Source organism: Mus pahari, chromosome 10 (assembly GCF_900095145.1).
Source record: "Mus pahari chromosome 10, PAHARI_EIJ_v1.1, whole genome shotgun sequence".
In the NCBI taxonomy this organism is placed as follows: Eukaryota; Metazoa; Chordata; class Mammalia; order Rodentia; family Muridae; genus Mus; species Mus pahari.
The window spans coordinates 55,044,425-55,059,704 of NC_034599.1; the positions used below are offsets into that span (position 1 = coordinate 55,044,425).

The following is a 15,280-nucleotide window of genomic DNA, read 5'->3' on the forward strand; positions in this document are numbered from 1 at the left end:
TTAAAGGCATTCTAGTGACCCATAAGTTCAATGCCATGGCAACCAGGAAACAAAGGCAACAACAGCTTTCCCCCTCTTCGCCCCCCCCCCCCCCCCGTTAACGCACTGACCTAATACCAGGTTGCTCTGTCCTTGAAGGACAAGTACCTCCCCGACTCAAGCCCCCAATTATCTGCAAAGACCTCACACCCAAGACAACTGGCTCTGTAAACTGGTCCCAGCTCTGGCGCTTGGTTCCCAATCCCGGGCTCAGCAGCTGGGTGGACAATGCCTGCTCCCCTTTCCTCCTTTCCTCCTGTGCATTTTAAGGAACATCCAGAGAGAAGGTAATTAGAACCTACACGAAAACCCATTGGCGGGCAGGAGGAAAGAAAATTGTGGTGACTTAGGGACGCCACAGCATGTTTACGGGAATGCTTTTGTGAGTAACATGGTCATAAAAGAGAGGCCCCTATAAAATGCTACATTCTTCAAAGCTCTTTATAAACAACGTTCTCTTTTAAGGAGTGGGGGCTCAGTCATGTTCCTTCCTCATCATTCCGCTTCCAACAAGTGAAAGGAATCCTAATTATAGCATCTCCTAGTAGTGCAGGCATTTACAGAGCCATGTGCACAGAAATATCCACATACTTACATGTATGCACACAGGCACACACATGCACACATGCTGGAGAGATAGAAGGAGGAGGAGGAGGAGGAGGCGGCAGTGGCGGCATGGGGAGATTTTTATATGGTACAGTAGTGTAGTGCCAGGTGGGTGGCAGGGCAGACATCTCCTTGGGTTTTCTGACTGGTTGTATTAAGCATACATACTTGAACTCCAAAGTCAGTCTGGTCCCGCTCTCCTGAGTGAGCACCCCGTGCTATCTCTATTCCATCAAGGTAAGGGCGCGCCTGTGTGCTCCGCTTCCCCTGTCCCTTCTGCTTTGCTGTGGGGTGACGCAGAGCCCTTTCCCTGTGTGAGAGGCTCCAGGACATGCATTCCAGAGTGACCCTCCCCTCCCCGGGAGCCGGTTGTGGGCAGGTAACTGAAGCCGCCTTCTGCCTTGCTGTTAATAAGAGTAATTGGCGCACCCGCGGAGGGCCTGCTACAATGCTGTGATTTGCCCAGTATGGAGGTCTCCCCTGACCAGATGTGTCGGCAGCGGTGATAGAAATATTTTCCACATGAGCCTGCCTCTCGCCTGCTTAAGTGCTCCGGGCTGAGTGAAGTGGGCCCATTTGTCATTTACTCCACGTAGTAAAAAAAAAAAAAAAAAAAACCAACGGGGAAGTCACAAACTTCGACTTCAAGCAGAGACCAGTGGTCTGCTTTCAAGCGGTCAGCATTTCTAATCTACTAGGCATCTCTGCTCCCCTCTCAAGAGCTCCATTCCCCCAGAGACTGTGCACAGCTCAGAGGAGGGCTTGGGTAACTAACAGGCAGGCAGCCTGGGACAAATGACCACTTCAGCCTTGCTGCGTGGGCGTGGGTTGGGGAGCACGCCCGTAAGCACGGAAGCATGCTTAGGGGAAAAAGCAATTACATTAGCTTTCAGGGTTCTCTTGGCTCCTGACAAGGCAAACAAAAGGCAACGTCGGGAAGTGGCCTCGTGGCCCTTTTAAAAGATATATAGACGTAAAAGGCACTAGGCTTTTCAAGGAGGAAGATGGGTTCAGGAGAAAGGCTGCATTTGGATTATTCTTGTCTCTGAGAACTTCCATCGGAGTTTGTAGTGAAGGAGTAGAGGAAGATTCTAAAGTTGGTGCCCACTCATTTTCAGGGCAGGGTGGAGACATTAAGTGCTCCTTCCTCCCTGCTCAGTGATCAACACTTCCAGACTCTGCCCGCATCAAGACGGTCTCCTGGAGGGATCAGTGATATCCAGAAACATACCCAGCAAACACAGGAGCCAGATCGATAAGAAGTTGTCCTCACAGACCCTAAGTCATGCCCTTCTGTTTTCCCCCTGTCAGATCTGGGCATGCCACCACTCTTTCCCCTCCACACCCACGGCAGAAAGCAAACCGCAGGTTTACCCATGCACATCAAAGCGAAGGAGGAGGAATTACGGCATGAGGGCAGAGGGAGAAAGGTAATCTCTCATGCGTGCAGATTCTCTCTGAGCACAAGAGGAGAAATGCCTCAAAGGCAGTGTCCATCCTCCTGCATCAGCACCAGACCCTACTGGAATCTCACACGCATTCCCCCCAGACCCCTGCAAACAGCAGCAGAAGCATGCCTGCCTTAGACATCTGTCACCCAGGCTATGGCAGGTTCCCGGGGAGGCAACTGCGTGGACAGGCTCAGCACGAGATTTTAGAAAGCATAGGCTCCTTCAAGAGGAATAGAAGTTTCCCTGCAAGAAAAGCCTAAAACAAAGTCATAGAAAGCATTATTCTTTACACACCACGAAAACCTATTCCCCAACCCCTCTTCGTAGACAGAAGGGGAAATTTAATGCTGACAAAAATATAACTTCTGACAAGATATTTTATTTGGCTTACCTCTCCCCCAGGTCTTGCTAACATGGCTGTCTCAGTGTGGAACAATGTTAATAACAGGTAGCTGACCAACATTATTACCCAGAGTCAGAGCTACCCTGGAGGAGACTCCGTCTGGCAAGTGCTAACGCTAGCAGATGCACTTGCGTCTCAGGGATTCCAGCCTGGAGTTCCGTAGGCACCGACCGCGCCGGTTCCCTGGCTCTTTCCCCCACTGTACTACCCGGTGCTCTGAGCCCAGCCTCTGCGCTGAAGAAAACTGGTAAGCTGATCTCTTCATGTAATAACTTCTCCTGGCTGGGGGAGGGGACAGGAGCCAGCTGGGAGCTGGGGGGCTGCCTTTAACAGAAAGCAGAAAAGGGGAGGGGACAGAAATGATCAATGTGGAGCGTGCATCTGGCCTCATTCATGAAAAGGGGTCCAAGGTAAGCACTCCGAACGCACGCAGGGGGATGGCTCTGCCTCCTCCACTGAGGCAGGCAGGAGGCGGTGGGCTGCAGCAGGAGGAGCTGCAGGCAGGCAGACTGGAGAGCCAGGAGACCCGGGGCATGCACAAGTTGCCAGTTCTGGGATACAGTTTATTTTTCCCACTGGCCCCAGGTCAAGAGGTGGGTGGATGGCTCCTGCATTCCCCTTTCTATCTGATAGATAGTTGTGGAAATCTAGGCAAAGACAACACCATCAAAAGGCAGCATGGGAAGTAGTCACCAACATGCCACTTGCTCGTCATATGACCAGGAATGGATGTGAATGGGGAGCCACTGTGTCTCCCTGTTGCTGCATTCCTGGGTTATGGTACTTAAACTAGTATAGTAAGGAATTATTGTAGAGGGTGTAAAAATAAGTTGTAAAGAGAACTCTGGGTGGTAGTGTTGTCAAAAAGGCATAGGGAGACTCTCAGCAGACTCAGAATGACCATCAGAGTGGAATTCGGGGGCACAGGGAGCCGAGAGGCTTGCACAGACCTGTAGAAGCCTGCAGAACTCCAGACATCAGCTTTATATCATCTGTAATAGTATGAATCAAAGTCCAAAGTGGGTTGCAATGCACCAAGTATTGGATTCTGCCTATGAAGGCACACAAAAGCATTCTGAGGGTACTGGTGACCAGGGAGAACAGGGTGGCATCTGACCCAGCAGAAACAGCTCCAGTCCTGGAGTCAGGCATGTGTTCGTTCAAAACCCACTTCTATCGTTAACCTTGAGCCCTGATGGTCCCTCCTGTGAAGTGGAGAAATGTCACCCAATGGTCAGAAAGATACTTCAGAGGTCACATAGGCACATGACTTGGCACAGTTTGTGCCACAGAAGTTCTGGAAGTGCCAGGCTTTTTCTTTTGTCTGACATAAGTTCAGAACTCAGCCCTAGAAAGTAAATTAACAAATACTTGAAAGCCCTGGGTTACAACCATTATTCTGCACAGAAGAGGAACCGGTGAGCCTAACTTCAGTTTACAGCCTCTGATTACCACTGGCCATGTGGCGATGTCTTACCAGTGAGACTTCTGGGAGGGCCTGCGTAGACAGCACTTAGAATTCCTCTTTCCAGAGAATCAAGAAAAAGGAGGATGCAGTGGTCCCCGTATCTACAAACTGTACTTTGGTGGCCACTCTGAGCCTGAGAGTCGGGTCTTATAAACTATTCTGTGTTCCATCCTTTCTCCTGGCAAGAACACCTGGAGTTCCTGTGGTCCCACCCTAACATCCTCAACAACCATTCTTCAAGCTACAGGTATGCCCAGGGTGACTAAGGAATGCGGCAAGGAGAAAGAAAGAAATGAGTAGGGTTTACTTTATTTTATCTTTTGCCTCTGCATCCTCTTCCTTACTAGTCATTGTCATATGTCTGCACCAGGTTGCTTCTGCTCCCCTTTTCTAAGAGGCAGTGTTATTGACTCAGTAGCCTGCCAGAAAGAAGTACAGGCATTATTTTAGAAACCTCAGCTCCTTAAATGACCAGGGATGTTTCCTAGCCAGGGGGTTGGGAAATTCCCTTCAGAGGCTCTGGTAGTAAATATTTTCAGTTTTGCAGCCCATATGGTGGTGTCTGCGGCCACTACTTAACTAGTTATAATGAGTGCGAGAAGTCTCAGGTGATATGCACATGACAGATGTGGCCATGTCACAGTCAAACTTTACTTGTACAAATAGTCTCTTGTTGCCCTGCAACTTTGCCCAGCAGGCCAGGTTGGCTGGTCCTCAAGCTTCCATGTATCCGCCCACCTCTGCCTCCCATCCCGCTGTTGGTGAGATTGTACGCTTATATCACCGTGCTCAGCTGTAGATGTGCGTTCTGGGAATCCCAAGTCAGGTCCTCAGGCTTTCAAGGCAAGTGGTTTTCCCAACTGAGGCTATTTCCCCAATTCTGCAAGATGATTTCTGGCAACTCCCCCTACATCCCCCCCCCCCATCATAGAAGGCCTGGAAATGGCACCAGTGACCCCACTATCTCAAAGTACAAGAGCTCATGTTCCAGCCATTCTGTGACTTCTCAGCAGTGCTAACCATGATGTCCTTTTAAGGGAATGCATGGTGAAAGATACCCAACTCAAGATTTGACCACCACTCATTATGCAATTGAGCAGCATTGTAAACACTCCCAGTACTGCACAGCCCCAGTAACTATTTGTTTCCAGAAGTTTCTCATCATCCTCCACAGGAATTACTTGTGCTCTTGTATAACTCCCTATTCCCATTGTCCTTGGTAAACCCCAGTCTACTTTCCATCTCTATGACTCTGCCTCTCCCCAGAAATGGAATGACACACGTTGTCCACTTCTGTCTGACTTAGTTCACACAGTCTACTGCTCTCAGAACTTCCCTATGCTGTGGTATACATCAACAATTCATTTTTTAAAAGGCAGGATAATAATTAGCTGTGAAGATACACTACACTGTATGCCCTCTTGACAATGGTAGCACTCCAGAGAGCACAGGCTTATGAGTATGTGCAGGAATCCCTGCTTTCAGTTTGTCTGGACCTAAATCTGAGAGCAGAGTTGCTGGACCCGATGGTGACTCATGGTCCTGATGCTGCCTCTTCAGCGTATCCTGCCAGCACATGCTAACACAGATGCCATCACACAACGTTTAGCACACTGTTTTCCAAGGTGGCTGTACCATTGACTTTTCTATGTGCAATGTACAAAGGTTCAGGTTGTCTTCACCCCTGGCCAGTGCTTGTCATTTCCCGCCTCTGATATCAGCCATCACAGTAGGGTGACATGTATGTCCTCTTTGAATCGCTCTCTTCCATAGCTCCCTTGAGAGCCCTGCTTGTTTATTTTTTCATCATCCAACAATCTCTGAGCACCTGTAATCACAGCAACATTCAGGCTGTGACTCATCTAATGCTGACAACAGCCTTACTGTGCTAATTAATTTGTCCTGTGCCATACAATGGGTATAATGGGTAGATGGTAGGACTGGTGTTCTGGTCCTGATACCCACTACCCTCATTTCTGAACGATAGAATGGCAACAGCCACCATTTTCTCTAAAATTCCTCCAGTCTCCATGACACCTTCTGGGCTGAGCTGTAGACACCTGTGTTCTAGCCATTTCCCTTCTACGTCTGCTCTCCTTGGGCCAGCTCACTATTTCACAAGGGAGGTCCTCCAGCAACCTTTGCACATCCATGGCTGCCCCTGACTAGTTTCAGCCAGGATGTCCCCCTGACCTCCAGGCCCACAGTTGTCTAGCGTATAGGTCTATTTTCCTGGTGTGTCCCAAATTCAACAGGTCTAAAACAGAACAGCATCCCTGAAACCCAGTTTTCCTCCTGTTTCTTGTCATTGCTGCGAGAACGACATCACTATGTATGACGGTGCTACCCGTGTGACTGCAGAGACCAACAGTGGCATGAGACTTCCCAACCTCTCCCTTCTTTATTTACACCACTGTGGGTCACACAGAGATTCTGTTTAGCCGCTGCTCTGGAGTCCTGCCGCCCTGTTCTCTTAAGGCCCTCTGTTATCTCAGTGTGAAAAGTCACCCCTTTTTCTTCTTCCAGCTTCTTCTCCAGCAAATATTTCTGACATAATTCAATCTGGACAGAAGAGTTGCACAGGGGGACAATATTAGTTCTCTGCAATGTTAGGATCCTAAATAGCTGGAATGCACTTATTAAGACTAAGATGTTAACACTGTGCAATAATATTAAGTTACCTGTGGATATGCTTCTGATTTTTCCCATAAAAATCTCCATTTCCTGTTCTAGAACCCAACCAGAATCACAGGTTTGAGAAAACAATACCATGGAAGTGACGTGCCCACCGGACTACATCCGCCAGGGGTGTAACTACTGATACATTGCTGACTGTGTTTACCTTGGGACGTGGCTAATGTGGTAACAGCCAGGTCTCTCACAGGTAAAAGTTACTACTATTTTCCTTTTCCAAATTCTACTCATTATAAATGAGTCTCTAAGTCTAGTGGAATTAAGTTCCACTTCCTAGAAAGGAAGTCTCAAAGTATATTTGGATATGTGTTAAAAAGCATCACTATAATTAATAAATACGTAGAGGAGATGTTTTTGAGGGCAGGCAAGTATGCCACTTCTTCTTAGAGTTCTACCGATTTTAACATCTGTCTGTAGATCCTGTCTGCAGCAAATTGCTGCTGTGGCATTCTGGGATGATTTCTCTGTTTCCCTCATACTTCCTACATAGACAATTCACCAGTATGGAAGGTTGGCTCTCTTCTCCCATTTGCTCATTAATTATATCATGTACACTCCCCCACTTCTTTAATGGCTCTCCCTCAGGGTTGGTACCCAAACTCCTTAAGTGATAACTGTGATCCAGTCTCTTCTGGTCTTCCAGCTCCTTCCCTCTGTCTTCTGTCCATAGCCACTCCACTCTCCAGCCATCATTACCCAGAAGAAACCACCGCCCCCACCAACCCTATCCCCACCTGGGTTCCAAGTTTTTTTCTATGTTGGAGCCTTCTAGGATGCCATTTTCCAACCTCACTGCCTGAGCCCCCTCTGCCCTGTGCCTGACAGCTCAGGTCAGAGAGTTTGGGTGCACAAAGTGTTGACAGCCACTTAAATGCCCACTGGGGGGGGGGGACAAATGGAACAACTGGTGACATTCACAAAATGAGACACTTGCAGCAATGCTTTTTGGTTATTTGTGGGTTTTGAGACAGGGTTTTGTTCTGCAGCCCAGTCTGTTCTTGAGTTTTCAATCTTTCTGCCTTAGCCTCCAGGTTCCTGAGAGTTTGACATCAGAGTCTGCTCTGCAGCAATGAAAGCAACAACAACAACAACAACTCCACCATGTTGTTTCCTTTGTAACAATAAGAAACATTAAGACTGACTCTAAAGGGATGAAGAAAAGTTGTGCCACAGACTGCCCACCAACTCCCATGGACATGCTTCTAAGTGCTCATAAATGCACTCACCATATGCAGTTACACACACAGAGCTGTCAGTGACTAACGGGAAGGAGGGGGCCTGAAGAGCTTCAGGGAGGAGAGAGGAACAGATGCATTACTGCGGATCTATGCTTTCTTATGTGCTAGATACTTAGTCACCTGTGGAGACTTGAGCACTTGAAGTGCAGAGTTCAACTTGCAGTGTGTTGTAAATGTTAACATTGGGTTACATAGAGGATGGTATTTAAGTAAACTTCATTTCATTAGTTTTTCAGTGTGGCCATTAGTGGAATTTTAAACCACCTCAAATTTCTATTGGCAAGCATTTCCATATTCCTTTCATGCTGAATGTTCAGGCACAAACACATCACTAATCAGAGTTAAATAAAAATGGTGTGATGGTAATGGCAATAGTTAACAGTCAAGTGAGTTACTACACACAGGTCCCACTCACTTCCACAAGCCTAAGTGACACCTTCCCCAGGAGTTATACTGCATCAGACGCCTGCCCAACTGAGGCTGGGGACCCTGGCTCCTGGCTCCTGTGTCACCTTCTGCTCACTCTCAGTGTGGCATTTACCATCCTTTAAGCTAACTGTTAACAGAACACAGAGTGGGCCCTCTGTGACAGCTGATGTCTTTGTCCCCACAAGGGCTTCCCTGTTCAGGGTGGCTGAGGAAGGGACCAGAGGCACAGGAAGGTCTCACAGGACGCCCCTGTTTCATTAGGATGAGTGCACAGGGCTAAGGATTCATCTTCAAAAGCAGGAAAGGTAAAGGGGACAGGGGAGCATCCAGAACGCTGTCAGGGAACACCTGAGTGACAAGGAGAAGTGTGTGTGTGTGTGTGTGTGTGTGTGTGTGTGTGTGAGAGAGAGAGAGAGAGAGAGAGAGAGAGAGAGAGAGAGAGAGAGAGAGAGAGGGAGGGAGAGAGAGCGCACAGAGGTCTACAACCATATCGTCTATATTTTGTGCACTTCTGTCTTACTAAGAATAAATTTACAGTGTATTTTCCCCTCTAAAGACCTTATTTTATTTCTTGCAAAGAATGTCACTTGAAGGAAGAGGGAAGGTGCAGCCTTCTTCACAGAGGCACACAGTGCATATAAATTGTATAGAATACACCAGTGGCAAGGGTGGGGCCTTCAGTCAGGGAAGCCGGCCCCATGCACGTGGAGTGCAGGAGGAGAAGCAGGTGTTAGTAATTAACTTCGCCTTTGTGTGAACTGAAGAGCCATTAGCTGGCCACAGAGATGGGACGAGGAAAGCACCATTCTGTTGCATTTCTAGCAACTTCTCTCCCTTAAAGCCAAGGGAAATAACAAGCAACTATAACAAAGGGCCCTGCCACCCTGCCCTCGTCTCCCTGGTTTTGCCTGAAGCCTGGCTGTATGAGCACCTTCAGTCAGCAGAGCAGCTCTGTGGGCTTACAGAAGGCAGGGAGGGTGACTGTGTGGCTCAGCTCAGCTGGGTTCAGGAATGAGACACAGAGCCAAGAGTGGAGATCTCAACAGGACAATGTCCATGTGCTGCGGTTCATCCTAACTCTGGAGACACCAAAGTATTACCTTAGAAAAGGTAGCGAGGCCATTCACGACTTGGTCACATTTGTTATCTCACGAATTTGCTTGAAAGTACAGTCTCAAACTGTATTCTATGGGGCTGGAGAGATGGCTCAGTGGTTAAGAGCACCGCCTGCTCTTCCAGAGGACCTGAGTTCAATCCCCAGCAACCACATGGTGGCTCATAACCATTTATGAGGGGATCTGATACTCTCTTCTGGCACACAGGTGTACATGCAGATAGAGCACTCATATACATAAAATAAATAAACAATAAAATAAAATAAAAACAAAAAAGAAAAAAATGTGTTTTCTGGATTAGAATCTTCAGGAACCTTTGCAGAGATACAAATGCCTGCTTCCCACCTTTTATTTACTGAACCAGGAATTCAAAGAGCACAAGCAGATGCTCATCCAGGCACCCTCAGCAGGAATTCTCTGCTTGTATGTATTATTATAAATCACTACTAAGTGATAGTTTTGTCTAGTTAACTTTATTTCAAATTTCAGCACATGGTATTATTTTATAAAAACGTATTTTCTTTTAAGATGAGCCTGCCAGATATTATAGCATAGTACCAGTATACAATAAATAAAATTCACCCAGTGAAGGAAGAGACAAGCCCCAACTAGACACGTCTGAGCATTGGTCAGCGATCATCAAGCCAGTTCAAACCAGCAAGGGAAGGATGGAAAAGGTTGGGGACATCGCTAACCATTGTGAAGCAAATGAACTTACTTATCTAATTTCCACCATTCGCCAAAATAATTTTCTGGTAGATTAAAGAGCCCAGACAAACAAAACAAGTCTGAAAATTGCTTAAGAAGATGGGTGAGTATTTCTATATTCTTGAGATGGAAAAGACTTACATGCATGGCTGTAATAAGGTCAGAAATTAGTTTTAAAAATTACATATTTTGTGTACGTTTTAAAAAAAATCTCACCCAAAAAAATACACCATAAACAGAATTAAAAGTCTAATATAGAGTAAGATGCACACTTCACTTGTCCATTTTCTTACGATGTCAGTTCTTTTTATGGGACCTGAGAATACAGTGATCAGCAAACCAAACACAATTCCAGTCTTTGTGGAGCTGACTGGCTCAGGAGACAATGCTAATGAAATCCAAGAAATATGCCTGATAGCGCAATGCTAAGAAGGCTATGTGGTGGTCTGAGAGGCATGTCCTCCCTCATTAGGGGGATTGCCTTGCCTTGGGAGCAATAATGGCTTTTATGACAACTGGAGAGGGAGCAGGTGTGGATGAATAGAAAGTGAGCAAGAAAGAGGCCAGCATCAGCTTGGGCCAAAGACAAAGAAACACACCATGAAAGAGTTTAGTCCTTCTTCCAGCAAGCTTCTGATGAAAGGGCAGGGGCAGCAGTTACTAGGGCCAAATTTGCATTTTGCAAAGCCTACTCTGTTGTACAGAGAGGGATCAGAAGGCATGAAGAAAGTAAGCCAGGAGAGGACTCGGAAGGTTACGACCACGATCTGGATTAAAAGGGATGAGAGCTAAAACCAGGATGGTTGAAAGGGGTGAATGATTTCCATGCAAAATTAAGAATATAGATCACAGGAAAGGGGCCATGCCAGTAATATATCTCTTAAAAGTGTAGGATCACATAAAGGCAATTTCAACAGTGAAATGTCAGATTTGACACTCAAGACACAGGAGAGTACTTGAATAAAGCATGGTATGCCCCCAAAGTAAAGTCCTACCCAATTCCTTAGAGTGAGCACATCATTTAATTATCGATACTGGCACATTCTTATGCTATGCTTTAAGACAAAATGAACCCACACAGTGAAGAAATCTCTCAATCAGTAGAGTCAGGATAGAGGGACAGCGATGTTCAAAAGAAGGAAGATGAGTCCTCTAGCTTCTACTGCACACAAGATGAACTCAGAGTGGATCAGATTGTCTATCTATGTGATCGCAGTATATAAGAGCCTATGTCATATAGTAATACAGCATATGTCATGCCTGTATATAATACTGCATAGTGTACAGTAGCATACTATATTAGATTACATACTTAAAAGAAAAGATACTCTCAGCAATTTTCCAGTGCAAACCATAAAACTGGAATATGAGACAATAAGTATGTTAACAGTTTGATTTAGTCATTCCATGATGTAAACATATCAAAGCACACACACATATATATATATATATATATATATATATATATATATATATGTTTTTACCTGTCAATTAAAAATAAGACAGAAAACTCCCAGACTGGGGAAAGCCGCCACCATGTCTCCATCCTAATCTCCGGGGTCTGGGAACGTGCTACGTGTGCTGGCCAGCATTTTGTCAACTTGACACAGCTGGAGCCATCAGAGACTAGGAACCTCAAGTGAGAAAACGTCCCCATGAGGTTGGTCTGTAGGCAGGCCTGTTGGGCATTTTCTTGTTTAATGCTTGGGGTGGAAGGGCCTAGCCCGTTTGGGGTCACTGCTATCCAGGGCCAGGTGGTCCCGGAGTGTATAAGGAAGCAAACTGGGAGGCCAGAAAGCAGTGCTCCCTCCTAGTCTCTGCTTCAGTTCCTGCCTCCATGTTCTTTCCCTGGCTTTTCTCAACTAAAAGCTATAAACTGAAATAAACTCTTTCTCCCCAAGTTGCTTCTGGTCCATGTTTTTCTATTCTTAAAAACATGGTTTTAGATGGATTTATTTTATGTGACAGTTTTGCCTACAAGTATGTATGTGTACCATGAGTATGTCTGGTGCCCATGGAGACCAGAAGAGGTCATTGGGTACCTGGGACTAGTGTTATAGGGGGTTCTGAGCTGCTACATGGATGCTAGGAATAAACCCAGGTCCTCTGCAAGAGCAGCAGGTATTCTTAACCACCGAGTCAGCTCCCAAGCCCCTTTGGCCAGTGTTTTATCTCAGCAATAGAAACATAATGAAGACATGGCCACGGGAAATTAAAGGAGCTGGTAGAAGTACCATGGTTAATCTGGTGAATTTATACTAGGTAGGTTAGCTTGGATTATCTAGGTGGACTCAGTTAGTGACAAGGATCCCATAAACATGACAGAAGTGGGCAGATGATGATGTCCGAGAAATCTGACTTGAGAGGAACTTAGCCAACCATTGCTGGCTTTGCAGTTGAAAAAGAGCCGTGAGCTGAGAAGCACGTGCAGTCTATAGAAGCTGCAGGAGACAAGAAGGTGGGACTCCTCCCTAGAGTCTCCTAGGTATCCAGCCCTGTGAACACCTTTTTTATTTTATTATTACCACTATTGTCATATTATTAATTTGTATGTATGTATGTATAGTCATGTACTGCTCAGCCACAGTATACATGAGAAGCTTAGAGGAAAACCTTCAGGAGCCAGTTCTCTACTGCCATCTTCACATGGCTTTGGGGGTTCAAACTCAGGTCACCAGCTTGCACGGCAAGTACTGTGGTATTTGGATATAAGAGGTGAAGCTACGCAATGAAGTACCCTTGAAAATATAAAACTAAGTGAAGGAGGCCAGTTCCAAGAGAGCATTTGTCGGCTGATACCGTTTATGTGAAAAGTCTGGAATATGCAAATTTATAAAGACAAAAATTAGATTAGCACTTTTCTAGGCTGAAGTGCTAAAGGAAAGATAGGAGAATGACTGCTAATGAATACAGGATTATTTGGAGGAATGTTACAGTATGCATGAATATGTATACATATATATTATATATTATGTGTGTGTATACACTTTAGTTAGAAAACTGCATGATACACGAAGTAGATCTCAACTAAACTGATTTTTGTAGCACCCAAAACGCAGTGTCCTTAAAATTCCCTTTTGGGTAAGCACCAAAAATATTAACCCCATTCTTGTTTTTCAAATGTTAGTTATTTTCTACTCTTCTTTCATACTGGGCCAAAATAAACAAATCAGTTCAATCAACAGACAAAGTTATTCATTTGGAAAAATATGAAATAAAAGTAGGGAAGGCTATGAACGGACAATCAATAAATAGACACTGAATCGTGCAAAAAAAGTGGAATACAGAAGATATTAGAGGTGTTCGAGGAGACAGGAAACAATGAGCTGCCATGCTCACCTTGTCCATCTGCACAGAAAATGATTTACACGGGGAAGCAGGTGGCGTGAGGCACTTGGTGCAATCATAGGCCGTACAGGTGCTTTCAGTGTGGGCTTCTCAAATGCTCTGTGTACACAGGTCCCTGGAATCTTTATATCAATAGACTGAGGTGGGTGATAGCCCTAGAGAAGCTGGTAGTCTTTGCTTGGAGAGGCAGTGTCCACACTTTGAGGCATAAAGCCTTTAGCAGGCAATTCCAGAAGACTATTTTGAAATGATACCAGTTCTCTATCTGTGAATGACAGGAGTCCAAATTATCTAAGGACAGCTTTCAATATTGTTTGCAAGAGGGAAAAACCTTAGGAATGTAAATATTTAACCACAGATTCTGAGTCACCTTTCTGTTTAATTTTGATGACGACTTACTTATATAAATAATGTGTTGCCAGCCCACAAAATCAACTAAGCTGGGCTCATAGGAGCTCAGCGAGACTGAAGCGACGACCGCAGAGCCTGTATGGTTTGAACTAGGCCCTTTGCATGTATGTTATGTTGTATAGCCTGGTGTTCTTGTGGGACTCATGAGCAGTGGGAGTAGGGGCTGTTTTTTAACTCTTTCACTTGCTCTTGGGACCCTTGTCCTCCTACTGGGTTGCCTTATCCTGTCTTGATACAAGGGGTTGTGCCTTATTGTAACTTGCTATGCAGTGTTTGGTTGACATCCTTGGGAAGCCTGTTCTTTTCTGATGGAAATGGAGGGGAGTGGGTCTGGGGCAGAGGGGAAGTGTGGTGGGGGGGACTGACTGGGAAGAGTAGAAGGAGGGGAAACTGCAGTTGGGGTGTAATGTATGAGAAAAGAATAATAAACAAATAAAATGTGATATTTATTTACTATATTGGCTGTCAAGTGAAGAAAAGTAACAATGCACAATTTCGAGGGCGGAACCATTTAATCATGAACATACAGAAAAAGGTATTAAGAAGGTGACTCTCCAGCATGATATGGCTAGTAACCTCTGAGCAGTAATTTCGATTTTTTTCCCTTACTTGTGAATCTACACCTTTTAATGTTCCCACCACAAACTCATGAAATTTTAATAATCATAAGTAATGAATTTTATTTGAATTCAGCTTAGATCCATGTAGCCCAGATCAGCAAAACATGCAATAGCGCCCTCTAGGGTTCATTCATTCAAACTGCAGACACCTGGTCCCAGAAACCCAGTGACAACCTACAACACATCACTCTGTCCAAACATATCAATTTACAGAAGATACACAGGTGGGTATCTCAGAAGCACTAAGGTTTTTTATTCACAGTGGTGTTAGTTCTCTGTGTAAATGGGGACTTTAAACCTCTTAGCAGTTGGACTAAGACAATATTTCCAGTGGATTCACAACAGTGTGCTAATTGATCGCTTGCTCTTCTTCCAAAGATCACAATTATCACCTTCTTCTAATGTTAATTTGACTTAGTTAAATGTGGGTAAATTTCTCATTTGAAGTGAACAGAGGTGATTATTTTTCTCTGGCTTTGTAGTAACAAGCCTGTCAAACTCCTATAACAGTAAAGTCATACCCCCACTATGTTGGTAGAATGGCTTAAACCTGTAAGATAACATTCCACACGACAGTACTACCTTACAACCTTCAAAGTTGCTCTAATTTCATTGACATTAGGACAACAAAATACCTTGAGCAAAAACAATTCCACTTTATGGCTTACTGTTGAGGGGAAGCCAAAGCAGAAATGTAAATAGCTAGTTACATCACATCCTCAGTCAAAAGCAGAGAAAAATGGACGCACT

The 15,280-nt window shown here is 45.2% G+C and overlaps 1 protein-coding gene across 3 annotated transcripts in view; it reads right to left on the reverse strand.

Annotated features, from left to right (window-relative positions):
* Thsd4 (thrombospondin type 1 domain containing 4) overlaps positions 1 to 15,280 on the reverse strand; it is a 560,327-nt gene that overhangs the window by 165,869 nt on the left and 379,178 nt on the right. The window contains exon 1 of one of the 3 annotated variants that reach the window (XM_021206618.1): positions 2,488 to 2,769. The exons of the other annotated variants lie outside the window; for them this stretch is intronic. Coding sequence (XP_021062277.1) covers positions 2,488 to 2,559 — 72 coding nt within the window. The 5' untranslated portion in view covers positions 2,560 to 2,769. Of the gene's footprint in view, positions 1 to 2,487; positions 2,770 to 15,280 lie in introns of those variants that run through there. 3 annotated transcript variants of the gene reach the window in all.